Here is a 25,071-nt window from a genome sequence, read left to right on the forward strand (position 1 = left end):
GCTCCCGATGGATGGGGACGAGCAGAGCCCCATGCTCGGTCCTGCCCCATAGCACGGTCCTGCCCCTTGATCCTAGAGTCCCACCCTATCCCTGAGCCCTGCGCTGCCCTACAGGGTTGTGGTGCCATGCTATCCCATAGCACAATCTTATAGTTCTTCCTGGGGGCTATAGCCCCTTATTATCCTATATCCCCTTCCCTTGAACCTCCTTTGAGCTATATCCACTGGGGATATAACTCCATCCTTCCCCGGGGCCCTACAACTCCATCCTGTCCTATATCCCGGCCCTAGGGCAAGGGCGGTATGGGGATGATCCCTGGAGAGGAGCACCACAGTCCCCCACTTTTCCCACCACATCCTTATGCACACCTCAAATAACACTTCCGTTTTATTAAAGTTGATCCAAAAACATACCAATAAATAAAAGAAATTCTCAACAGTTCCATGTCTGGAGGAGGCAGAGACCAAGGGAGTGTCATGGCCACACACCCCAGCTCTGTTGCTCACTCACTGCCCGCAAAAGGGACAGTGAAGGGACACGCCCATCGGCACTCCACCTCCCTGAACCGGATCCTTATGGAAAAACAATGAGTAAAACAAGCACCGCGGGGTGGGATGGTGACGCTCCTGGGGATGTCACCTGGACTACGGCCGGCAGTACAGGCGCTCCATGGTGGCCACGCTGACCTTCTGCTGGTAGTCCTCCATCCTGTCGTTCAGCTTCTCATAGAGCTGGGAGAGGTAGGATTCAGGAGGGATCTCACCCTGTCCCACCACCCATCCCACCCAGTCCCCCCATCCCGATGTTTGGTACCCACCACGACGCTGTTCTCACTGGCGCTGCTCTCCCGCAGAGCCTGCAGCAGCTGGTCAATGGCAGTGTAGGGAAGCCACATCGTGGGGGATGCTGGGGACAGAGGGACCTGGAACAGACAGGAACCCTCACATCATGTCCCCAAGGAACACCCTGCCACATCCCAACAGCAGGTGAGCTCACCTCGATCCCAAAATACTGGTGCCCTTTGCCTAGCACAGCATCCACGTACTCCAGGACCAAATCCACGGCCTCCTCCAGCAGATCGTAGTTCAGGTACAGGCGCAGCAGCTCGGCAGCATCCACTTCCTGCCAGAAAGAGGGAAACTCAGCCAGGGAATGCGACCAGGACGCGGACCACGCTGAGATAACCTGCTCTGAGCCTTGGTACTGGGCACAGAGCACCTGGCAGGTGTCCACTGGAGTGAAAGTGATCCGGCAGCTCTGGGACAGCTGGAATTTTGGGGTTTTTGGGGACAGCTGTCTCCCTGTTCTCACCTTGTAGCTGTTAATGAGCCAGTTGGGTAGAGGAATCCCGTGTGCCAGGAGCTTGTTGATGACACAGCGATGGTACAAGCTGTTCTGGGATGGGTAACGCTCCAAGTAGGATGACAGCAGCCTCCAGGCTTCATCCGTGGCACTGCGAGGAAACAATTCCCCGTGGAATATATGCCAGCAGTTCCTCCCCCATCTGTGAGGCCACGGTGTGCTCCAGGTGATATGGGGACAGGGTGGAAACACAGCTCTTCCCTCATGCTGTGCCCACAGTTCTGGCCTTAGGGGTTTTAAGGACCCGTGACCCTCTGGATTCGCACAGAGCTCCTGTTTCCAGATCCTCCTCCTCTTGAACTGTGCAGATAAACCTACCTGGACTCCTTGGTGGTGACCAGGGCTGAGAGTTGGTTGGCTGCCAGCCAGTCCCAGGCCTTTGCCTGTGCCGCTTCCCCTCCCAGCTGGAGCTTGATGCACCTGCACGACCAAAATCCATGGGAAGGTGGGTCCCTCCAGAGTCCAGCCCCTTCCCACTGCCATCAAAGGCACCCCTTGCAGGCCTATTCCCAATGAACAACCCAGCTGGACTGTCAGGGAAAGAAGGCTCTTGGGCAAGAGCCCCTTGCATCCCTCCAGCCCCGTGTCCCTTGAGGTAGGACAGCACCCAGACGTACTTGAAGGTCAGGCCCTCAAAGATGGGCGTCAAGGGCAGCTTGAAGGTTTGGCACAGGGTGATGGCCGAGTCGAAGAGCCCGGCTCGGACCAGCAGAGACACCGTTTCCTCAGGTGTGGAGTTGCCTGAAGGGGAGGAAGAGCAGGTAAAGCCTCCCTAAGTAACACTCCAGTGCTCACCAGGGCCTCGCCCTGTGTTACTCATTGAGAGATGCAGCAGCAGGGTGCCAACAGCCTCCAACACCCTGCAGCAGTACTCCTCAATCCATGGCTGGAGGTTCTCCTGGCCTCTGGAGCATTCCATGAACCCAGGAGCTATCCCTGAAGGGACTGCACAGAGCAGCTGTGACCTACAGAGCTGTCCGTGATGGGCACCAGCTGGAGAGGGACTGGAGAGTGACACAGCAATGCACGATAGGCAAATGCTGCTCCTGTTTAGAATAATTGAATTCTTAAGGTTGGAAAAAGATCCCCAGGATCACTGAGGTTAGGGAGGGGACAGCCTCATCACAGGTCTGTATCCAAGCAAACAATGCATCAGCTCTGCCAGCACAGAAACTGTGGCACTTGGCTCCCTGCGTCACCACTCTGCCCTCAAAGCAGCTGTTCCCTCCTTTCCCTGCAATCCTGCGCTGGGAAATCGCCTCCTCCTGACATTTAGAGGGGAAAGAGGTGGACATGTTGTGTAACTTGTACAAGAGGTACTAAAAGACTCTGGGTGGGAGAGTTATACTTTCCTGTTCCCCAGAACGGAACAACTTCCACAACTTTTTAACACTGTTCCATGAAGCAGGGCTGTCCAGGAAAATAAATTATTAATCAATTAAAAAGGTTGGATTTTATGATCTTAGAGGTCTTTTCCAACCTTAATAATTCTATGCTTCCATGATTTTTTTTTTTTTGGTCCCAACTCAGAAGCTCATCTCACCCCCACCGCAGACCACCAAAGCTTGGAAGCCAAAAAAAGGTGGAAAACTTAAAATTGATTCTCCTGATGTGCATCTCGGAACCTGCTGAAGTCAATGGCTGGATGTCATGGTAGGGATGGGAATCTGATGGTCCCTGGCAGATCTGGGTTTGCCTCTGAGACAGGACAGAGTGGCTGAACCCCCCTCACCTGCCACAGCTGCTGCTGACATGTCGTGTTCCACCAGGGTCAGCCGGATCCGTGCCAGCAGACATTCCCTCTCCAAATCCTCCAGCTCCAGGATCTCGATCTGGCGAGTGGCTGGAACAGATGGACACTGGGCTCTCAGTACTTCAAAAAGGGCTCTTTGAGCACTGTGAAGAATGTCATGGAATGGTTTGGGCTGGAAGGGACCTTAAAACTCATCCACTTCATGGCCAGGGACAACTTCCACTATCCCAGGTTGCTCCAAGCCCTGTCCAACCTGACCATGGACACTGCCAGGGATGGGGCAGCCACAGCTTCTCTGGGAAACCTGTGCCAGGGCCTCAGCACACTCACAGGGAAGAATTTCTTCCCAACATTCCATCTAGTCCCACCCTCTGTCAGTGTGAAGCCATTCCCCCTTGTCCTGGCACTCCATGCCTTATCCAAAACCCCTCTCCAGGTCTCTTGCAGCCCCTTTAGGCACTGAAGAGGCTCCAAGGTCTCCCTGGAGCCCTTGTAAAAGCATCTCTACACCCTTCTGCCATCCTAAAAGGATCTGTACTCTAAAATGCACCAAAGGAATGATCAGGATTTGCTGACTCTTCCCTGTTCCCTTCAGTGTGCTTATGTCCTTGATACCATCCTCCTGCTCCTCCTCCTCCAGATGTTAGATAATATTTGGGCACAGCTGCTGCTTTGCCTGCCAGGCACATGCCACCAAAAAAAAAAAAAAAAACCTCTTCAGAAAAAGCAGGTTTAAAAATACCTGACCTTAAATTTTCCTCCTGGAACACTGAGGATAACCTGATCCCACATCCTGGGCTGTGACAGACACAGGCAGAGCTTATTCCTGAAAGGATTTCCAAGGGCACTAACAGCCTTGAATAACTAGAAATTGCCTCAAAAAGCTGGTTTTGTTTAAAGTACAAGTTTCTTCCACTGAAAAAAAGTGCTGTCAAGGCATCAAGCTGTTAGGAGCAGGCATAGGAGCTTGGGGAATAGCTCTTCCCTTGGGGAAATTGCTGTACTCCTTGGGGAACAGTGGTGGTGTGTTGCAACTGGGAGACACTGGAAGAGTTAACGACCTTAAAATCCTATAAACTATTGATGTGGTGGAGGCAGGAATTGCCCTGAGCCATCTCCCAGCTCACATGGGAGCTGCAGAGAGGCTGTGGAAAATCCAGAGGCATGGGAAGGACCAGGACTGGGCACTTACTGGGAACAGCCATGCACTCCCCATCGTGGCTCCTCTTCGGGGACGCTCCTGGGCGCTCGTACTTGCAGGAAAAAGCAGAAAGAGGATTTATACTCACCGGGTTTCTATCACTGATAGGATAAATCCCAAAAAAAGCTCTCCATGTCAAGCTTGAATCGGACCAGAGAAGCTGTGCAGTCCCTTGGGAACTCAGGTTACCTTATCCCTGGCTATCAGGAACATCAGGATCAGGTGACCAGGCTGCAGCCACCACCTTCCTGAGTCCTGACTGGGATTTGAAACACAACCCCTGTTACACTTACTCCCCTCTGGACTGGTAGTCCAGCTGTTCACACTCCCCAAAATATTTTCCGTCTTTAACACAAGGTGATGCACTCTTGTATCTATCCACCAGCCCATTCACAAAAGTCATCCTGCTTCCCCTGCCCTAAAAAGGATGATGGATAGGGCTGATGTGCAGGGCAAGACAGCTGGCCACGAGCAGCAGATTAAGAAGTCCAACATCTCTGTTCCCATCAGGAAGGATTTTGGAAGCTCCTTTTCAGGAAGCTCAGCATTCTTACCACGGCTCCAGAGGCTGGCTGCACTATCCAGGCGTATTCCGGGCGGATCAACCGCAGGCAGTTAATGGCAGCCAGGAAACAATTTCCCTGTTTCTGGAGCCCTCGGAGCGTCCGCACCTCCCTGCCCAGCCTCATGCCGTACTCAAACATCACTGTTCCAGCTGAGAACAGGGAAAAATGCATCAGCCAACAGCCTGGAGAGGCCATACACCCGGCAGGGACAGGGAAAGCGTGTCCCAGGCAGGTGGGCAGGTCCAAGGTGTCATCCCAAGCTTTACCTTTCCGGTAGTTGTGCCGGTACACGTGGAAGGCATAGAGCAGCTCGTAGTAGTTGTGAGTCATCAGATCCACGGCCCGAGCGTGGGACTCGATGATCCCAACGACCTGCAGCACACAGAGGCTCCAGTAGGTCCATAATCCCTTTAAAGGGAGGGTTGTGCCCCGCCCCGAGCTGTGGTCCCAGCGCAGGATTACCTCATTGTGCAGGTTCACGTAAGGGAATTCCACCAGGTCCTGGAGCTGGGATCGCTCGCAGAGAACCACCACTAGCTGGCGTAGGCAGTCCAGCTGCCTGCAGAGGGAAGCACAACCCTTTGGAGGAGCAGGAATAAACCCAGGAGCAGGAACAAACCCGGGATTTAAGCCACAAACAACCACTTTGTGACAAGCTCCTTCTTCCGGATGAGCTCTGCACGTTTTTTCCTGGCTTAGAACCAACTTAAACCTTTCCAAACTGAAAATTCAACACAAAATCTTTTCTTTATTAAACAAAATCTACTTGGCTCCTACAGCTTTTAAACACAGAATGCTACACATGATCCTTCAGTCTCTTCCCTGTTTTTTTTCTCTCCCATTTTCCTCTTTTGAGGATCCCAGGTGTCCTTCAGATGAACATCCAAGGATGAACTCTGAATTTTTAAACCCATCTCTACACATTAACTTAAATCAGCAGTCACGCCCTCCCCTAAAGCGTTGTTTTCCTTTCAGTTTCATGGAAAAACGGGACCATGGACCTTCAACAAAGGCATAAGCCTGTCACCTACCTGCCTGGATCAGGGTTTTGTGTTAAGGCCACATAGGCTTCACTATTGTGCCCCAAATCCAAGTGATGTTTGAAGATGCAGGTCCTCAAAGTAGCCTGAAAACAGCACAAATCAGTCATAAAAACAGCAATAAATTCCTGTGGACGAGCTTCCTGAAGAAACAGCTTGCTGGGAAAGAAGTGGCTGTACCTGGCTTCTCCAGTCATCTGCTGATTCCATGATGGCCAGGGTGGCCAGCTCAATGACTAGCTCTGGCAAACCCAGCATCTCCAACAAGCGAAGGACCTGGGGGAGGAGAATAGTCCACTAAAGAGCTGGCAGGAGTGTTTTTTGTTGGGTTTTTTTAGGCGCTGTTCCTGCCCCTAAAGATTTTTAAGGGATTAGACTTTAAAAGGGAATATTTGTGTATATCACAGGGATCTGGATGAAATCCCAGCACAATAGGACCAGGTTATGGATTCTCTGGAGGATTCACCTCTGTACATAAGGGATTTTTGAAGTATTTCAGCATTAATGATTAGTTTTCTGGATCCTACATCCAGGGAATCCCTCTCCAAGAGCCCAGCTCCAGGCTTGCATCCTGCCTGAACCACGGCATTATGCAGAAGAAAGATCCTATCTCAATTTAAACACATTAATTTTAATTTGCCTCAGAGCTTAGTAACCTTTGCCTTAGGCAGCATCTTACATCGAGCCTGGACATGTCTGGCTTCTGCTTCCAGCAGAAGCTGGATCCAGCTGGATCTCATCCTGCCTTTTTCTGCTGGATAACAAAGTCCTTTGCTATTAGGAAACCAATAGGTGGAAAGTACCTAAATTTCACATACTCAGCTTGTCATTATCCCAAAACAAAGTAAAGAAAGTACCGATGTTTCACATTCCAAAAGCTAACTGAGGCTCAAGTCACTTCCCCCAAAGCCAGGGATCGAGCAGGAATTCCCTCTCCAGTGTGGAAGGTGCCAGTTTACCTGCTCAGGACCGTACCTTGTTGTAGTACTGCAGGCGTGGCGTGGAGACCACCTCACCGTCCTCAGGCTGGATCAGCCTGTCCAGGAATTCCTCTCTTCCCACCTCAGAGGCAGCTTGGCAGAAGCAATCCAAAGCCTGGAAGCAGACCTGGAATCAGCTCGCTTCCCCTCAGGTGACTGATCCACCTGCTGTACAGGTGAGGGGACAATACTGCCTGTCCCAAACTTGTGTGATCTTCCCAAGAGAAGATTTCACCACGCTGCTCCCATCCCATCCTTTCCCAAGGAGGCAGAGATTGGGAAGGATGTTTCCTGTGCACCTCCCCCTTCCCAAGGGAAAAGGTCCCAGGCCCCAGGAAGGAGATGAGGGAAGGCCTCACCTTGTGCCCTTCACCCATGACGAGGTAGCACCTGCCCATCATGAAGCAGCAGGAGCCCATGTTCACGTGGCACCACGGCTGCAGCAGTCGGATGTATTCCTACGGGAGAGAAGGAATGGGAGTTTGGATTCAGGTCAGCTCTCGCTTGTGACCAGCAGGCACCCAGGACCAGCAAGTTTTTAGTGGCCCCTTTAGCTGCTGTGCTCAGACAAATCCTGCTTCTCCAGCTCGAGGCCTGGTCTTTCCAGCCCCAAAGTCCCTTGGATGCTCCGATCATGAAATCCTGGAATAGTTTGGTTTCGTTTGGTTTAAGCCCATCCAGACCCATGTTCCTGTGAAAGACAAGGATACCTTCCACTATCCCAGGCTGCTCCAAGCCCTGTCCAGATTGGCCTTGGACCCTTCCAGGGATGAGGCAACCACAGCTTCTTTTGTGCCAGGGCCCCAGCACCCCTACAAGGAAGAATTTCTCCCCAATATCCCATCTAGCCCTACCCTCTCTCAGTATGATGCCATTCTCCCATCCTGTCAGTCTAGGTCCTTGTCCAAAGCCCCTCTCCAGCTCTCCTGGAGCCCCTTTAGGCAATGGAATAGGCTCCCAGGAGACCCTGGAGCCTTCTCTTCTCCAGGCTGAACATTCCCACCTCTCTCAGCTCTCCAGAGCAGAGCTGCTCCAGTCCTGTAAGGGGGAAGATATCCCCCACATGCTCCTGGGAAAAAAATGCTCTAAACAGTTCCAGTGTCTGTATGAAGCATCTCAGAAACAGCTCCCAACATGCCCAAAAATCAGACAGGATTCTTCCTACATCCTGTTGCCGGGAACTGCAGGGTAAATGTGGACAGAACGTGGAGGGCAGAACGAAGGCTGCAGTACAATGGGCAAGGCAGGTGCTAGAAGGGGAACACCTGTGCAGGAGAGGGCCAGCAGCCAAGGAAGTCCATGAATTACAGCATGTGGGAGGGAGTGCCAATGGCACTGAGGACACAGATAAAGTGAGATGACCCAGCTTGGGCCTCTGCCAGCAGAGCATCCTCGTCATCCTCGGAGAAGCAGCCATGTCCTGCTAGCAGGGCCGTGGCACTCAGCAGGAACTGGGAGGAAAAAACAGGACTTGAAAGTCAAGTCACTTCTACAGGTGCACAAACCACCAGCATCTCCTGCCTCACCTTTCCTGGACATGAGTCGTCTCAAAATCACATTGTGACATATCCAGAGCCCGATTCATTGCCTGGATTAGCAGCTACAAGGGATAAATCCTGCTGCAGCTTGTCACACACAGAGAGCAACACAGAGACCTTTGGCCCGTGTCCCAGGCCTCTGCTCTGTTACTAGACCATACCTGTGCCTGCCTGCTCCTTGCAAGGAGCTTCCTGTACCCTCCAGTTTGGGTCACCATGCTCACAGCAAAGCTGCTGTTATCTCCCCGGGGTCAAGGCACTTAATCCAAGTTTCCGTGACTGACTGGGATCAGGGAGAGGAACAGAAGGCAGTGGGGAGGAGGAGGAGCCAGGCTCTGTGGAGATAAAAGCCTGGAGGAGACACCAGCGAGGCGAAAGAAATGCGAGGAGATTCAAAGCCTGCACATATGCCAGGAGGGAGAAGATGCTGCTCCAATCTTGGCATTTCCTGGCTCAAAAGCTCTGAAGAATTGAAATTTTTCTCTCAGTTCTTCTCAGCAGCAATACAAAAGGAAGCAATTCAGCCCCCAGGTACGAGGGGCTGGGAGAATAAAAGGTTCTGCTGAAAAACAGGTCATCACTAACAGCCTGCTTGGCACTGATGCCTCCAGGAATGCCCAGACAGGGATAAAGCATCACGTGGAGCTGCAGACAAGGAACTGTGCAGGTCAGAACTCGAGCACAGGCAACGCTAGCTGCCAAGAGCACAGAGAGAGAGGTGGAGGAACAATGATCTGAAATACAGCAGTCTAAAACCCCTGGAAATCAGGAGTTCACCATCCCTGCTACTTGGGATGCCAGGAGCAGCCTGAGATGGAATGATGGCAGGTGTTTCTCACACAGTTTTTTACTAATAAGAGCATTTAAGAAATAGATGAGCCCTTTCTGGGCTGAAGAAATCCTTCTGAACCCATGGTCCCATGGGCAAAGGTGGTACAGGAAAGGCTGTGGGCACACCAGCAGCCAACAAGCTCCAGGATTGCTACGATATTTAAACAGGCTCTGCAAAGATGTTTCAGGAGCATGGCGTCACATGGTCAGACAAGCCCTGGGAGAATAAACTCCTCCATGGAAAGGGAATAGCACAAACCTGAGTATCTGGATGCTCTTGAAAACAGATGAAAGAGAAAATGCAGAAGATGATTCCCTCATGGCAGGGGAGTAGAATGAGATGAGATTTAAGGTCCTTTCCAACCCAAACTGTTCTGGGATTTCACAACCTTAAATCACTCCCCATCAAACACTCTGTGGCATTGTCTCTGCTCAGAGAGCAGCGATTAGAGATGGTGGTTTCAAACCAAAACATGGGAGATTTACATTGGATACTGGGAAGAAATTCTTCCCTGTGAAGGTGCTGAGGCCCTGGCACAGGCTGCCCAGAGAAGCTGTGGATGCCCAATCCCTGGCAGTGTCCAAGGCCAGTTTGGACAGGGCTTGGAGCAATCTGGGATAGTGGACAGTATCCCTGTCCATGGCAGGGCATGGAACTGAATGTCCCTCTGAAGACCCTTCCAACCCAAACAATTCCAGGATTTCATGACTAGGGGAAAGCAGAACTCCAGCACTTGGACAGATGATGCTTTTAGGAGTTTTCCAGTACATGTGAGAGGGCTGGCGTGATGCACTCACCTGGAGCTGGGTGTACTGACAGCTCCCCATCAGGCACTCTGGGAAAAGGAAGCTGGGATTGCTGGGCCATCTGAGCAGAGGTTAAGGAACACAGCAGAATCCAGTCTGGAGAGCTTGGAGAACCAGTCTGGAAGCTAACATGCCTTTCATGCTCCGTTTGTGGGGGGAAAAGAGAGAAGATTAAGCTGCTCTTTATACAAATCATTATTCTGTAATAAGATTTATCCATATTAGAACAAAATCACCAGTACATCTAATCCCCAACTCCTGTTACCCTTCCAAATCCCCCAGCATCCCGCCCCACCAAGTCAAGCAGTGAGAGCTCAGGGGCTTAAAGTCAAAAACTCAAATCCTTTATCGTGCACCTAAACAGGATGAAATCTGTGAAATCTTAAAATACCCACAAATCCCATTAATGCCAACAACCTCACTCCTTCACGAGGCTTGTCTTGGAAAATTGGGGGTGGAAAACTGATTTTGGAACGGCAGGAAGCTCAGTGGCAACGGATTCACAGCCAAGGATACAGGAGAGGCAGAAAATCAGCCACTATAGAGGTGATAAGGTGGGGCCAGTTCAAACTCGTCTCAGCCAAAGAGGTGTTTGGTTGCAGGAAGAGTCGGGATATGATGTGTTTTCTGGCCACTTCCTGAAAGAAGAGCTCCACAATTGTTTGAGGGCCGGACACTGAAAGTACAAATTAAAGGAACAGTGAGTAGAAAGCCTGTAGCAGGGATCCCAGGTTTTCCACCCTGTCCTGTGCTCATCAGCCCAAACAGCACAGATTAAGTCAGGGCAAACCAAAAGCACATTCCACACTCCAACTTGTTGGTTTTGGATTTCTCCTGCCGTCTGGTTAAGTCAGAGGGAGCAGCAGGAGATCAAAGTGCCCCTTCCTACAGTGTTTATTAACCACAGCTCAATTAAAACACACAAAAAAAGGGCTCTGCTCTCTCTCCATTTGTTACTCCCAGCCTAGCAGCAGCTTTCCAGCTCAACAGGGCTGAGGGAGTGCTGAGCTGGCTGTTCCATTCTCTCCCTCCTCATTCCAGCACCCCAAAAATCCCCCCTGACTGTTCCCAACGCCTCTCCCCGAGCTGCCACCTCCTTCTCTATGTTTCACATATTTTTCCCCAAAGAACAGTGGCCAAACAGGACTTTCCTCATGAGCCAGCCAAGAAGTAACCCACGACACCGGCACACACAAAGGACGTTTTCAACTTCCCTGACATTTCCAGCTGCCTTCTGCACCCAGACTCTCCATCAGAGAGAGCTTGGGCTGTGAGGATCACCGATGTCAGAAAGTGGAGGAACTCTTTCCCAGCTCACACGTGGCACTGCTGCCTGTTTGTCCCAGATTTCCTCAGCTCCCTCTGAAGTATCTCAGCCTCCAAGTGCTGACTAGTCACAGCAGGCTCTTACCTGCATGTTTCCTTCCCATTCCTGTTCACCTCCTCCCTCTGGAACCACTTCAAGGCCCACACTTCCCTAATTAAGCTGCCTTATATTCTCCCAATAAAAAACTAACCCAAAGTTACATCTTTGCAGCAAAACTTAAAAAAAGTGAACCAAATATCAGCTGGAATGTTTTGGGGAGATATTTCCACATTTTCAAAGCTGTTTTGAGCAAGTACTTTACTATTTTCATGCTTCCCTGAGCTGCTGCTCTTAGTTGCTGTAGGGTAAAGGCTGGAGAGCAGAACAGGATGGATAGAGCAGGTTGCTCTGAGCAACTCCAGCTAGTGAAAGGTGTCCCTGCCATGGCAGGGGGTGGAACTGGGTGAGCTTTAAGGTCCTTCCAACCCAAGCCATTCCAGAATTCTCTGACAGACCTGGTTTGAGTTGCTACAGCCACAGTAAAGTACACAAGGGGTAAGTTTGGCTGATGCTGCCAAGGTTAGAATGAAAAATTTTTGGCTAAGTGAGGCATTCCCATCCTCAGGCTGAGAGTAAAATCCGAGTTCAAGCCTCCAAGATCCTTTGTTGTTGTTTCTTTTTTTTTTTTTTTTTTTGTTTTTTTGTGGACAGTCTGACAAACATCCCCACTTAAATCAGGGTCATTCAACCACACAGTCCATTAGCTCCCTGCATAAAGCACTTCCCTCAGGTGGCAGAGACAGGCTTAAATAACAGAAAGGGAGAGTTGATGATCCGTGGACACCTTACCCAGTTTGTGTGGTGTCAGAGCCGTGGTGTCTGCTAACTCCAACACGGAGAGATGCTGCAGATTAGATTCCCTAGGGAAGAAAGGAGCCATCAGTGAAGAGACAACAAAACGCCTCTTGCTTTAATTGTGCTCATTGTTCAACTCCCACGGAGCACAGAACAGCGAGGCCTCGCAGGGCAGATTTAGCACAAGGCAGAGTCAGCTCAGAACATGGAAGGGTAAAAACCCTACCCAGTGCTCCTGGAGCGATACTCCCACAGCAACCACCTGCCTTCCACACCAGAAAGGGCATTTCAGGTGGATTAAGAAGGAATCAAAGCAAGGCCAGGGAAAGACTTACAGCGTGTCCACGGGGACGTCGGAGGCCAGGCACTGGCTTGCCCACCGGATGAGGAAGTAGGACAGCAGCAGGGGAGAGGTGCGGTGCAGCAAGTCCTGCTGGGACTGGAAGAGCTGTCCCCCTCCCAAAACCATCTGCAAGGAAAGCACAGAGCTTGGAGCAACAGCAGGACAAGGGCAACCAGAGACGTTTGTGTTGTGCCTTCTGCAAACACCAAGGTGCTCAACAGCCCGGCAGGAACTCAGCCCTCCCAGGGAATCTACAGGACTCTCGCCTCACCTCTGGAAGTGTTCAAGGCCAGACTGGAAGGTGCTTGGAGAAACCTGGCCTAGTGGAAAAAGCCCCTGCCCCTGTCAGAGGCTTGGAATTTAACACTCTTTAAGGCTCCTTCTAACCCAAAGCAAAGGGATTCTTGTCCCTGAGACTGAAATCATGGCTTTGCTGCAGAGATAACCTCAGGGTCTCCGTAAGCTCCAGCAAAGAGCATGAGTCACAGGAGATGAAACAATCCAAACTTTTGGAAGGACACAGGTATGTCAAGGTGGGAAAGCAGCAGGTCACATGTCTCATGGTCTGGGAGAGCCCAGCTCAAGAGGGCACCTTGCAATGCACCTGAAATGCTACCAGGACAACCTTATCCAGGAAAAGAGATTTATTTTCAACCACGAAACTCCTGGCTATTTCTAAGTAAATAATATTGGTTTAAACAAGGCTGTTCTTGTCTGGGGACTTGTTCTGTATCCCTGTGTCCATCCAAAGCAGCAGCACCATGCCTCACATGGCTTCAGGCCTGATGGGACAGACCCAGACCAGTCCAAACATAGCAAACATCGTGGGGGCTGTTTGCTCTGGCTGGAGTAGCTTCCAAGGGGCTGAAACCGCAGCCTTGGAGTGTGCTGCCAGAGAATGGAGCTGCCATGGGTACTGGGAGAGGGACAGGTGACAGCTGGAAGAGTTGCATGTGTGCTGATTCACATAGGAGGCTGGAATCCATGTCCTCCTCCCACAAATACAGCTTGGCTTCCTGCTTCCTGGATGTTCATCGAGGAATAAAGGGAATTAGGCTGCTTTGCTTAGGAAGACAAAAGCAGCTGGAGGAGAGAGCAGGACCTGCCCAAACCTCGGGCTATTCCAAGAGCCTTGTGGGAAGAGGCAGAGCTCCGCTCCGCACCACCAGCAGAATGCCACAGGATTCCCTAGTCCCAGGAGCGTGGCAGCAGCACCGGGGGCTGTACTCACGGGATCTCCGAGGCGCAGCAGGAGCTGCTGGAGGATGAGCAGGTCCCGGCAGAGGAGGAAGCGGACGGTGCAGATCTTGGCCACCCCCCCGCACACCACGTGTGCCGCGGTGCTGCTGCCGAACAGCTGGGCCAGGCTCATGCGCAGCGCCAGGTGAGGAGCTGCGGGGAAAACCACCCAGGTGAGGCAGGAGCCACACAGGCAGGAACAATTCCCAGGATAAGGACACTTCCTAGCATTTCCCAGAAGCTGGTGAAGAGCCTTCACCTCTTTCCATGTCAGCATCTGTCTCGTAGTCCATCTCTCGGATGAGCAACCCAATGGCGTGGATGGGATTCCTGATCTCCTGTAGTTTGCTGTGGATATCCTCCATCACATTTTCCCTGCAAAATCCAAAATATCCTCATCATCACAAACGGCAACCTAAGGTTCCAACTGAAGAGGGCTCCCTCACACTCCCTTCCAGTGAGGATCAGTAGCTGATCAGCCTGGACATTCCTAACTGGAATCCTTGGCCAACTTGTGAATTTTATTACAGCACCTGCAGGGACCAGTCTATTTATTCCACTCCCTCAGGCTACTAGGAAATAACAGCCAGATAGTTGGCATTCCACAGGGAAACAATTTCGGGTTAGCACAGGAACCACACAGGACCACATGGTTTGAACAAGCATCTGACCTCTCCCTGCTGTCTCCACACACCTCTTTCCACACCTAACAGGAATTTGTCCCTCTTCTGCTGTCTAGGATGGATGGAAGACCCTGCTCACAACACCAAACCACGGTCCCCATGCCTGGAAAAGTCTCCTGCAGCACACTGCAAGGAGCCCACACATCTCAAATGCCCTTGGATGTCAAGCAAGGACGGCTCTGGACAATCCCAGCTCAGCCACCCTGAGAAGCTTCTGGAAAACACATCTCCTTACGTGTCATTAGCTATCAAGTCCTCCAGGATCTGCTCTGCAGCCTTTTCTGGAGGCTGGAGGCGGGAGCAAGCCATTTCCATGATGAATGCCATTTCCATGGAAATTGATTCTCCGATCAGACGAAGGCACTGGACAAGACAGACAACATCACGAGACATCTCCAAATCTGCAATGAAAGAATCTAACTGTGTATTTTCCAAGAGATTTCCAAGGGAAGGTGGGAAGACCATGCAAAAGCCAGTTAGTTCAGCTCCTATCACCAGTAACAGCAGGTCCCAGTTCCCTGTGCCAAACCTTCCCCAATAACAATGAGCCTAAATTAAAGCTCAGGAGTTGACAAGGAAAAGATGTGGGCTTTATTATTTGGAAAATTAAAAATGATGCAACAATAAAAAAAATTAAATTCTCTCCAAGGGATCTTTTCCAGCCACAGGTTGAAAGAAAATAATTAGTGCAAAAAAATACATCTTGGAGAAAATGGCTCAGCTAGGCTCTGCAATCCCTTATGGGTGAGATTTTAAATTAAATCCCATTTTTTGACACTATGACTGCTTAAAACAGCCAGTGCAGGAACTTCTGGGGCTCCCAAATCCAGCCAAGGCCTCCAGCTTTCCTTCCCTCTGCTCCACAAAATAGCTCAACCAAACAGATGACGATCCCGCTTTATAAAAATATATAAAAATCACTCAAGCACGAAAGTGGAGCTTAGGTAACATTTTCCATTGCCTTTTTCTTAGTGAAAAAACATTCCAGGGCCAGCAAAGCACAGAGGGCACTGTGGTGACAATATTAATGAGACAGTTTCCATACTCTGGCATTCACTTCCTGGAGCCAAGGAACAGCACGGCCCCTCTCTACAACTGATGTGAAAACATTTCATAAATCCTGGAATGGTTTGGGTTGCAATGGACCTTAAAGCCCATCCAGTCCCACCCCCTGCCATGGGCAGGGACACCTTCCACTCTCCTGGATTGTTCCAAACCCTGTCCAACCCGGCACTTCCTGTCCCACTTTCAAGGACTGGGCTGCCACAGCTTCTCTGGGCACCCGTGCCAGGGCATCCCCACCCTCAGAGGGAAGAATTTCACCCAAACCAAACAATTCCATGATTCTATTGGCAGCCTTGAGGCTATTTTCTAATTGCCGGTGTGAGCATCATGGCAAGTTTCAAAAAATAAGTATCCCTGCAAAGCCAAAATAAACCTATCTCCATGCAACTCTGGATCAGGAGCTCTTCAAGGGATCTCTATGGAAGCTCCCACATCTCTGACAGGAGGGAAGAAACGCCATGTATTCTCACCTTCAAAGATGGCAGCGTCATCCTCAGTCAGGAGGTGCTCGTTGGAGAGAAGATAGAGATGATCAACCAAAGAGCAGGGCACAAGGAAGGACATGGAGCCCTGAAAGGTGAGGAGAAATTCCTTGAGCTTCCAAAATCCTCTGGAGAAACTTGTTCAGGGAATCTCACCACCACCCAGCCTCACCTTCTTTAGCAGGCACACCATGCTGGTGTAGGGGTTCACGTGCAAGGCCAGGGGCCGGGAAAGAGCTTCCTGGTACTGCAGGCAGCAGGCATAGAACTTGGACCAGAATTCCACCTGCAGCTGCCAAAACTCCTCTGGGGAGCACTCGTACTCCGTCACACTGCCCTGGAACTGGTGGGGGCAAAACAAGGGAATCAGGAACAGCCGAGTGAAGAAAGAACAGGATAAAACAAGGGGAATTCAGATACAAAAAAGAACATAAGGATTTCTCAGGTAGGTCCCCTAATAACTGTTAATTGGGTTATTTGGAAGATAATCTCTCTATTTTAGATCCTCTTCCAAAATGACAAACAACCACTCTGCATGGTGGTGGTCTGATTACCCTGTGATGGGTGAATAAAGTGCACACAGGGAGCAGAGAACAGGCAGGATTCCAAAAACCCAAGAGGGAAACAAAACCCCAGGCAGGAAGGATGAAAACTTGTACTTTTTGAAAAGATACATAATTTCCTCTGGAGAAATAAAGGATAGACCAAGACGTGGGGTCACCCGGCACCTAAAACATCACAACACCACATACAACACAACATCCTGGAAGGAAAATCCATCTCACCTCGTTTTCCACGGCTAAGGTGACCTCTTTCCTTAATTCATCCCACGTCAGGTCCATGTGCCTCTCAGTTCCTTGAGAAAAGATCTGCAAAGCAGCACAGGAAACTTGGATTTTAAGGCAAAATAAAAGTCTCACCAAGGGTTCAAGCAGCAGTGAGTGAGGTAAAGCAGGACAAGAGCATCAGCCACCAGTTTGTGGGATGGAAGTGTTAAAAGAAAGGTCTGGATGCTAAATTTGGGATACATGAATGTGTGCCAGTGTGCAGCCACCACACCTCAAGGGATTTAAGATCCATGTGATGTGGCACTTGGGGACATGGGTTAGTGGGGGTCTTGGCAGTGCTGGAGGGAACCATCAGATTCCACCATCTCAGAGAGCTTTTCTGACCTCAGTAATTCCATGTTTCCATGACATATCCTGACAAACAGCACCACGGGGCACTGAGTCCCCATTTTCCTGGCTAAACCAACAGGAATGAAAAACAAGTTCAGCAACTTGCTGTGCTACCCAAAGGGAAAAAAAACAATTATCTGGATTCCAGATAAAAAAAGGGATGCGCCTCCAGCTGTGGGCACACTGTGGCTGCAGCACAGCCCAGCAGCCACCAACTCGCTCCAGGGACTCCCCATGAAAACATGCCTGGCAAGAGCTCCAAGGAATCCTGCTGCCTCACATCTAAAGAGCCAGGAAGAAGATGAACAGAGAGCATCCCAAATTCCCTCTCACTTACCTGCAAAGCCTTCTGGATAGCTGCATTAGTGAACCGGCCCGGCATGAAGAGATATTCCAAGTAGATTTCCTGCAAAAAAATCATGACTTAAGGAAGTTCAAGGATTTAAGCTGTTGTTTCTGTTTCCTCCCACTCTCAGTGTAATCCTCTGGATCTGTGTTTCTGTCCACACCCTGCTCCAGCCTGGGATCAAAAACGGCTTCCCGTACACTCCTGACTTTGTTTATTCCCATTTTCTCTCCTGAGTGACCTTGTTATTTTTTTGTGCTGTTTTATGGCTGGCTCACCCTAGGGTCTTGATCCTGTCGGACTGTCACCTCCTCCTCAGGGAGCGGCTGCACAAACACCTGGTTCCACTGGCCTGCAACATTCCTGGAAGGAAACAAACCTGGAATCAGCTTGACATCCACCTGAACCAAACCTGTGGCTTTCATCAGCAAAAATAGTCCTCTGGGTGTGGAAAGAGGAGGCTTGTGCAGTGACAAGGGACAGATTTTGGCAGGAGAGGTTAACTGTGGCATTCCTAGTCATAAACTGATGGAACAGGCTGGAATCCTTCATTTCAATCAACGTTCTCCCCATCCCACGAGATCACAAGCAACTCTCAGACTGACCAGTATCTTCTCCTAAAATTTGCACACTCACAGCATTTTTCATCCACTTTCAACTCCCTGGCTCTGCACCAACCCACCCTCTCAGCTTTATATTCAGGGATGATCCTTTCCCATCACCATCTCCCCAAAACATGCTTTTTCCTGGAAGGGACCCGGTGGTTGTTTTGAAGGAGCTGTGGGGAAGCACAATGCTCCCTCTGCCATGCTCAAACTCCACTTTCAGCAATCCTGCTGCCTGGATTTTTACATTTTCCACGTTCTGGCAGCTTGAGAAAAAATCTCTGAGTTGAGGAACTCAATCAGGATTCTCCTGCAGTTATCCCAGTGATCCATGCCCAAAACTCACTGCTCAAAGTTGATGTATTTCAGAACAGTTTGGTTCTCCTCATTGTGCCACAGTGCCCAGATCTCAGCTGAGGTTAAGGCAAAGTCAACCAGAGTCTCCTAGGAAAGAGGGAAAAAGCCAATTTCCTTTCTTATCCCCAAATTAGTGTACAGCAGAGAAAAGTGGGTACTTCACAACAGCAAATCATTCCCTTGTGGAATTTAACAAGCTCTGAGAATTGTTCAGCCTGGAAAAGAGTAGGCTTTGGAGTGAACTAATTGCCCCTTCCAGTACCTGAAGGAAACCTAAAAAGAAGATAGAGAGGGACTTTGGACGAGGGCTTGGAGTGATGGGACAAGGGGAAATGGCTCTAAACTGAAAAGGAGGAGATTCAGATGGGATATTGGGAAGCAATTGCTCCCTGTGAGGGTGCTGAGGCTGCCCAGAGAAGCTGTGGCTGCCCCATCCCTGGAAGTGTTCAAAGCCAGGTCGAACAGGGCTTGGAGCAACCTTGTCTAATGGAAGGTGTCTCTGCCCATGGCAGGAGGCTGGAACAAGATGAGCTTTAAGGGATTCCTTCCAACACAACCATTCCGTGATTCTATGATTTAAATCCCAAAGTCCAGGCCTCTCCCTCCTGGGGGCCAGGCCCCAGCTCTCACCTGTGAGGAGAACAGGGAGGAGATGTGGTCAAGGCTGTAGCGGTTGCTCTCAGTGCTCACCAGCTGGAAGACACAAAACTACAAACACACCTCATAAATCATTTCGTGAAGGACTAAACCAACACATATCAGAGAATCTCACCGTTCCAGTCCATCTACCTGCCTGGTGCTATGGGTAACAGAACCCAGAGGACAAAAGGGGCGAGCTGAGCACACAACTGGACCCTCTGCACAGACATCCTGGCTTCACCCTTCTCCCCAAGGACACTCATCCATGCCTGGACCTGAAGGACTCCCAGGTCTTTCCAAACACTAAACCTAAAAAACTGTAAGACGACCACATCTGGCACTGCAAATTACCACAAGATGTAGGAAAAGAAGGAGACTAAGGTGGGAAAGCCCCACTCACTCAGCTGTAGGCCCAGCTCTGCATATCCTTCCCAGAGCATAGCACTCATGGGACAGCAGGACTCATGTTACACACTCTTGTTCTCTGTGGGAATTCCCTGGAGAAAGGGATAAGCTGTCCAACAGATGAGGTTTGTGCTGTCCTTCCCCTCCTGCTAAATTTATCATTCTCCACAAAAAGCTCTCCCCTAGTAGCAGGAGCATCCACACGCTCCCAGGAGCCTGGTGTAAACACACCATCAGCATTTCCATGCTTTCAGCTCCTTTTGGACCTTTCCTTTTCCCACGGCACATCCACGCTTTCGGAGCAGGAGGTAAACAAGTGAACTAGCCCTCATGGATCAGCTTAGTCACACAGGGAATTCTACTCCCAGGGCTCGGGCACACATACCCTGCAATGTTTTGTGGGGAAAAATGTTTATTTAGAAAGCACTGATCCCTCCAGAGGGTCACGCGTGAAACTTTTCCCTATTTCTTGCCTTCCAAACCCAAGTCCTAGGGGAATGACTGCTCTTTCCACAGGAAGAACCTGTGGCTGCATACCTGTCCTCTCTTGGGAGCGTGCATGTAGACTCCCAGGTACAGGCCCAGGGACTGGGAGAAGGCCAAGCGCAGGCGGTGCCCGGTGCCGGCTGCCAGCCGCAGGTCCCTGCTGACCGGCATGAATTCCAGCAGATCCGCCACCATCAGGCACATCTGATCCTGAAAACAACAAAAGCATCAGGAGAGAGGCTTAGGAAATACTCTGCACTGAGAAACTGCTCGTCTCCCTCCCTCCTCTCCTTCCCCTTCCAGACAACGTTTTCCACAACAGATGTTAATTAAGGCTCCACACATTTACCTAAACCACTCTTCGGCTTCTCCCAGCTCACCTGGGCCCCCTTCCCACCAATCCCACGGGCTGCCAGAGCAGGCATGTGGGATAAAGCTTCCTCTCCCTCCCACGGCACATTCCAGTGCCGCTGAGCCATGAAAGCGCTGTGCTGCTCCATTAGCTCCGGCACTCAGTATCTGGAGCAAGAGGCTTTTATTAACTTCTTGTTGACAAAGACACTTTCACTACTGCTGAAAGCAGGAGAAAATCCATTTGGGATGGCTCCTTGGGCCTCAAAGCGCTCCTGCCTGCCTTCCCAAACGCTCCAGTAGGTCTGGAAACAACCCTTATCCCAGGAATGAGGCCAGGCAGGAAACCCCTCGCTTCACAGACACTGCTACAAACACACATCACGACTATTTTCACATGTTGTCCCAAATCCCAGCATGGAGAAGCCACAGCCACAATTTAATGGGAGACAGATCCAGGCCAAGCACTCACCCGTGATTCCTTGGGCTTCATTTTGCTCCCCCAAACCCAGGTTCTGCTCACCTTGTAGGACCACATCCGGAGCTTATGGTCCTGGCAGAGGGCGAAGAGGAAGGCGTCGTGATCCAGGCAGTGCACGGAGAGGCTGACGGGCACATCCGACGGGCCACCATCACCTCTGGAAAAACAGAGGTTACATCAACACCTTCAAAGAAAATTCTTCACCCCTGGAAATGTCCCAGCCCAGCCTGGACACTGCTCTAGCGGAAGGTGTCCCTGGCCTAGGCAGAGGGTAGGACTAGATGAGCTTTAAGGCCTCTTCCAGCCCAAACCATTCCAGGATTTCATGATTCTAAAATCACGGTAGGTACACACATACAAGGCAGTGGAATTCCACCATTATTCTTAAATCCAAATAAACCAGTGGGTAAGATTAGGAGAAGGGAATGTTTCAGCATCCATGGGGCAGAGGATCACCACACCAGTGACAGCCAGTTCTTCACTTGCTTTGATGGAACTGAAGCACATTCACTTCCCCAGCCTGGTACTGGCAGAACTCAGGTGAAGGATCCAAAAGGGAAAAAGGATCCAAGCAGCCCTCAGCAAGGATCCTGCCAGCCCTCAGACAACACCCACTGATGGTCAAAGTCTCTCAGGGCATCAAGGGCCTCACTCCCACTTCCAAGAAAAAGACCCTAGGATTCAGCTGTGTGCTCTAAGCCACCCTATCAATCCCAACTCCAACAATCCAAATCCACGACGGAGCATCCGTGTGATCCCCACATAACCTCTGCTCGTCAGGAACACGCCTGCCTCCTCAGCACCAGGGCCGAGTAATCCCTAATGCATGCTGGCTGCGAGCCACATCCTGCACAAATCCTCGGAGGCCAATTACTAGAGAACATATTCACAGACACATGGAATCAGCAGGACCCTGCTAATCCAGCATTCCATTCCCAACTTCCGTATTCTGATACCTCCTGTAACCCCATCAACTTTTTTTGGGTGGAGTATTTATATTCTTGTGTGACTCGAGCTAAAAATTCCAGGTGAGGGGATGCAAAAGCCAAAATTAGCTCTGTTTATCCATCTCCAGGAATTCACCTGATGGCAGTCGGCATCCAGCCCGTGAGGAAACGCTGCACCACCGAGCTCTGCTTCAATTCCACGACAGAAACACTTCCTTCAAAAACAAAAGCAAAATCCAAAATGAAAACTAAATGAAATCCCAAGATGAGAGAGGGGTTGTAGTGCCCAGTCCTTACCTGGAGCATCAGGAGGAGGCAGCTTAAGGACAAAGATTCCTCCAGATGCAGAGGGAAGGGCAAACAGAGCCTCCCCCTCGCTGCTCAGCCAGGCTGCAGAGGCCACGGAGTTGGGAGCCAGCCCTGGCACGCTGGGAATCACGTAGTAATTGGAGGGATCCCTGATGTGGATTTTGCTGATATCTGTAAACACGGACTGCACTTGGCTCTCTGTTATCAGCTCCTGGGGGAAAACAGGAGAAAACAGCCTCAAGTTGTGCCAGAGGAGGTTTACGTTGGATATCAGGGAAAACTCCTTCATGGAAGGGGTTATCAGGCATTGGAATAGGCTCCAGTGGTGGAGTTCCCATCCTGTGTGGATGTGGCGCTTTGGGGACATGGGTGGCCTTGGGAGTGCTGAGGAACTGGCTGGACTCCATGATCCTAGAGGATTCCATAAAACATCAAATCCTGAGTACACATATCTAAGACACTGAACAGCAACTGTCGCCTTGATAAAAAGGATTTTTGCAGTAAAAAATCTCTGGGATAAGCTGAGAGGAAACCGCTGGTGACAAATGCCAGGAAGAGCAGCTCTGCCACAGCAGAGTCATCCCTTGGGAAAGCTCTCTGGAGCTCTAAAGCAGGAGAGAAGCTCTCCAAGAGGAGAGAGGAACCTGCTAATAAGCAGGCACAAAGAAAAATTCAAAGCAAATGGGGAGAATTACAGAATCCTGCTATGGTTTCAGTTGGAACAGACCTTAAAACCCACATTCGAACCCACATTCATAAAAAGATGGTAAATGTGATAAAAAGAAAAAAAAGACAATCCATTCAGGAAGAGCTCTGGAAAAGGTGAGGCTCACTCCCAGCAGCAGCTGAACTCGATTGTCACCACAGTCCATATAACACAGGCTGGACACTTAGCCAGTTCCTGAACAAAACACGGCCAAATTCCCCAAACCTCCATTCTTCTTCTTGTTCCCTGTATTTTGGGTCATCGACCCCCTCCCAAGCCCTCCCTGCGGTGACAGGGTCGCTTGCCCCGGCCCTGGCGGCATTGCCGGCACTCACGCTGCGGTAGAGGCGGGCGGGATGCGGGAGCAGCAGCCGGTGCACCGTCTGCGCCGTGAGCAGCAGCACCACCAGGTGACTCTGCACCTCGCACAGGTGGATCCCGCCCGGCAGGAACGGGCAGCCCTGGATCCGCAGCCGCACAGCGTTGTTCAGCAGGTTCACGTCCAGGGACTCCTCCACCAGCTCCACCGTGTCCCCCGACGTGCTCCTGCGGGAACACAGGGGCAGACGTGAGGATGAGGAGGGTCTGAGAGGCAGGAGGGTCTCAGAAGGGTGAGAAGAGAGAGGTGTGGATGAGGAGGGTCTAAGAGAGGCAAGGCGGACGGGGGCGTGCACTCACCATCGCACCCAGCGATTCCTAGTGGCGGCCCCAAGCTGCGCGCTCTCTTGGTAGCAGAAGCCGCCGGCGCTGTCGCTGTAGCGCCCGGCGGGGAGCGGGGCGATGCCAGGGGGCACGAAGAGCAGTTCCTGCGGCGGTCGCGGCGGGGCCCGGCCGGCCGCGCTCAGCTCGAGGCAGCTCCGCGCCGCCAGAGCCGCCGCCATCTTGGGCCGCCGCGTTCCCGCCTCGACCGCGCGGGGCACGACGGGAAGGGGACGGAGCGGGCGGCCCCTGGCGACCGGGAGGACGGGGGCAGGAGAGGGCGGGGCGCCCCCTGGCGGCCGGGAGGACAGGGGGCAAAAGGGAGAAGGAGGGAGGAGAGGGAAGGGCTAGGGGCGGGAGGGTGGGAAGAGGGTCTGGGGAGAGGGATCTGGGATGGAGATGTGGGAAGGGGACTATGAGGAGGGGAGAATGGGGAGAAGGCGTGGGGAGGGGCTACAGGGAGAGTGGAAGAAGAGGGGCTACAGGGAGAGCAGATATGGGGAGCAGGTAAGAGGGACTTGGGGAAGGGATTTGAGAAGGGTCTGTGAAATTTAGAGCAGGACATTAGGGGACAGGTCAGGAGGTCTGGTTTAGTGGAGCAATATGCCCTCAGCGGCACATGCCTTACCAGCTCCCAACACCCACCTGAGCCCATAACTTCATTCCAGGAAAGCAGCCACAGCCACCTTCCTGGACATGCCCAACACACTGGACCCAGCCGCTGGCAGAGCAAATGTTCCCATACTGGTGAGGGCGGTGGGGACCCCAGCACCCCACGGATGCCTCACGTCCCCCCACAATACCACACAGTGCCAGTGCTGGGCCTGGCGAGGCTCCCGCTCTGCTGGGAACAATCCGGCCTTTGAGAGGGATCCAGTGCCAGCAGCACAAGGCGCCTGCCTGTAGAATGGGCCCATTCTGGTGGCAGGTGCCATGAGGGGCCAGGGGCTCCAGCTGGCCCCCAGCTTTATTGGGGGGGGGGATTGAAGCCCCCCGTGTTCGTGTGGGGAGCTGGCACACAGTTGGATTTGGGGGCTCAAGTGCCATGGCAGTGCCAGGGCCGTGCAGCAGTCATGGAAGGGGCTGAGGTGGGATGGAGAGGCACTGGGACCTGGCCCCACCTGCGGGCACCCATCCCACCGTAACAACCTGCATCCATCCCCTGCCTGGTGGCAATGGGTCTCTGTGTCCCCGTCTGTGTCCGCTCGGGCAGGAATGGGGGTGTCCATGGCTGGGGCTGGACACCTTCGGGTGCCCGTGTCCCCTGAGAAGGGACCCCACGGGTGTGGACTCCCACCTGCCACGCTCGGTGTACCCCTGCACAGGATCAGGACCGTCCCGGGACTATCTCGGGACTGTGCCTGGGCAGTATTGGGACCACGCTAGAAGCAGGCCTAGTTCAGTACCGGACCAGTGCCAGGACCATGCCAGGACAATGCCGGAAGAGTACCTGAACCATACCTGGACAGTGCCGGGACCGTGTTAGGACTGTACCAAGATTGTACCGGGG

The 25,071-nt window shown here is 51.6% G+C and overlaps 1 protein-coding gene across 2 annotated transcripts; it reads right to left on the reverse strand.

Moving 5' to 3' along the window:
- Positions 1 to 370: 370 nt before the first annotated feature.
- NUP160 (nucleoporin 160) lies at positions 371 to 24,967 on the reverse strand. Of its 2 annotated transcripts, none has more exons than XM_014878818.2 (35): positions 23,541 to 24,967; positions 23,198 to 23,408; positions 22,145 to 22,367; positions 21,984 to 22,062; positions 20,943 to 21,057; positions 20,120 to 20,278; positions 19,169 to 19,246; positions 18,528 to 18,625; positions 17,855 to 17,939; positions 17,568 to 17,636; positions 16,838 to 16,921; positions 16,225 to 16,395; positions 16,041 to 16,140; positions 14,741 to 14,906; positions 14,082 to 14,197; positions 13,815 to 13,975; positions 12,576 to 12,709; positions 12,235 to 12,305; positions 10,596 to 10,755; positions 10,071 to 10,140; positions 7,263 to 7,361; positions 6,899 to 7,018; positions 6,104 to 6,199; positions 5,915 to 6,009; positions 5,346 to 5,442; positions 5,150 to 5,255; positions 4,872 to 5,032; positions 4,309 to 4,369; positions 3,096 to 3,206; positions 1,981 to 2,104; positions 1,682 to 1,783; positions 1,313 to 1,454; positions 998 to 1,123; positions 819 to 923; positions 371 to 732 (listed from the first exon to the last, which is right to left on the reverse strand). In XM_014878818.2, exons 1-35 carry the CDS (start codon positions 23,741 to 23,743, stop codon positions 646 to 648), a joined length of 4,185 nt encoding a protein of 1,394 aa, XP_014734304.1. In that variant the 5' UTR covers positions 23,744 to 24,967; the 3' UTR covers positions 371 to 645. The 2 variants fall into 2 exon arrangements, with proteins under 2 accessions (XP_014734304.1, XP_088031570.1); XM_088175444.1 differs by having other exon boundaries at positions 22,145 to 22,327; positions 23,285 to 23,408; positions 23,541 to 23,680.
- Positions 24,968 to 25,071: the final 104 nt, after the last annotated feature.

The sequence above is a fragment of the Sturnus vulgaris genome, chromosome 18 (assembly GCF_052056855.1).
Source record: "Sturnus vulgaris isolate bStuVul1 chromosome 18, bStuVul1.hap1, whole genome shotgun sequence".
NCBI lineage: Eukaryota > Metazoa > Chordata > Aves > Passeriformes > Sturnidae > Sturnus > Sturnus vulgaris.

Coding starts and splice junctions, on each gene's coding strand:
- NUP160 (XM_014878818.2), bottom strand. CDS start 23,743: ATGGCGGCGGCTCTGGCGGCGCGGAGCTGCCTCGAGCTGAGCGCGGCC. Junction 20,279..20,942: donor TCCGGATGTGGTCCTACAAG/GTGAGCAGAACC, acceptor TGTTGTTTTCAG/GATCAGATGTGCCTGATGGT. Junction 1,784..1,980: donor TTTGAGGGCCTGACCTTCAA/GTACGTCTGGGT, acceptor TTGGTCGTGCAG/GTGCATCAAGCTCCAGCTGG.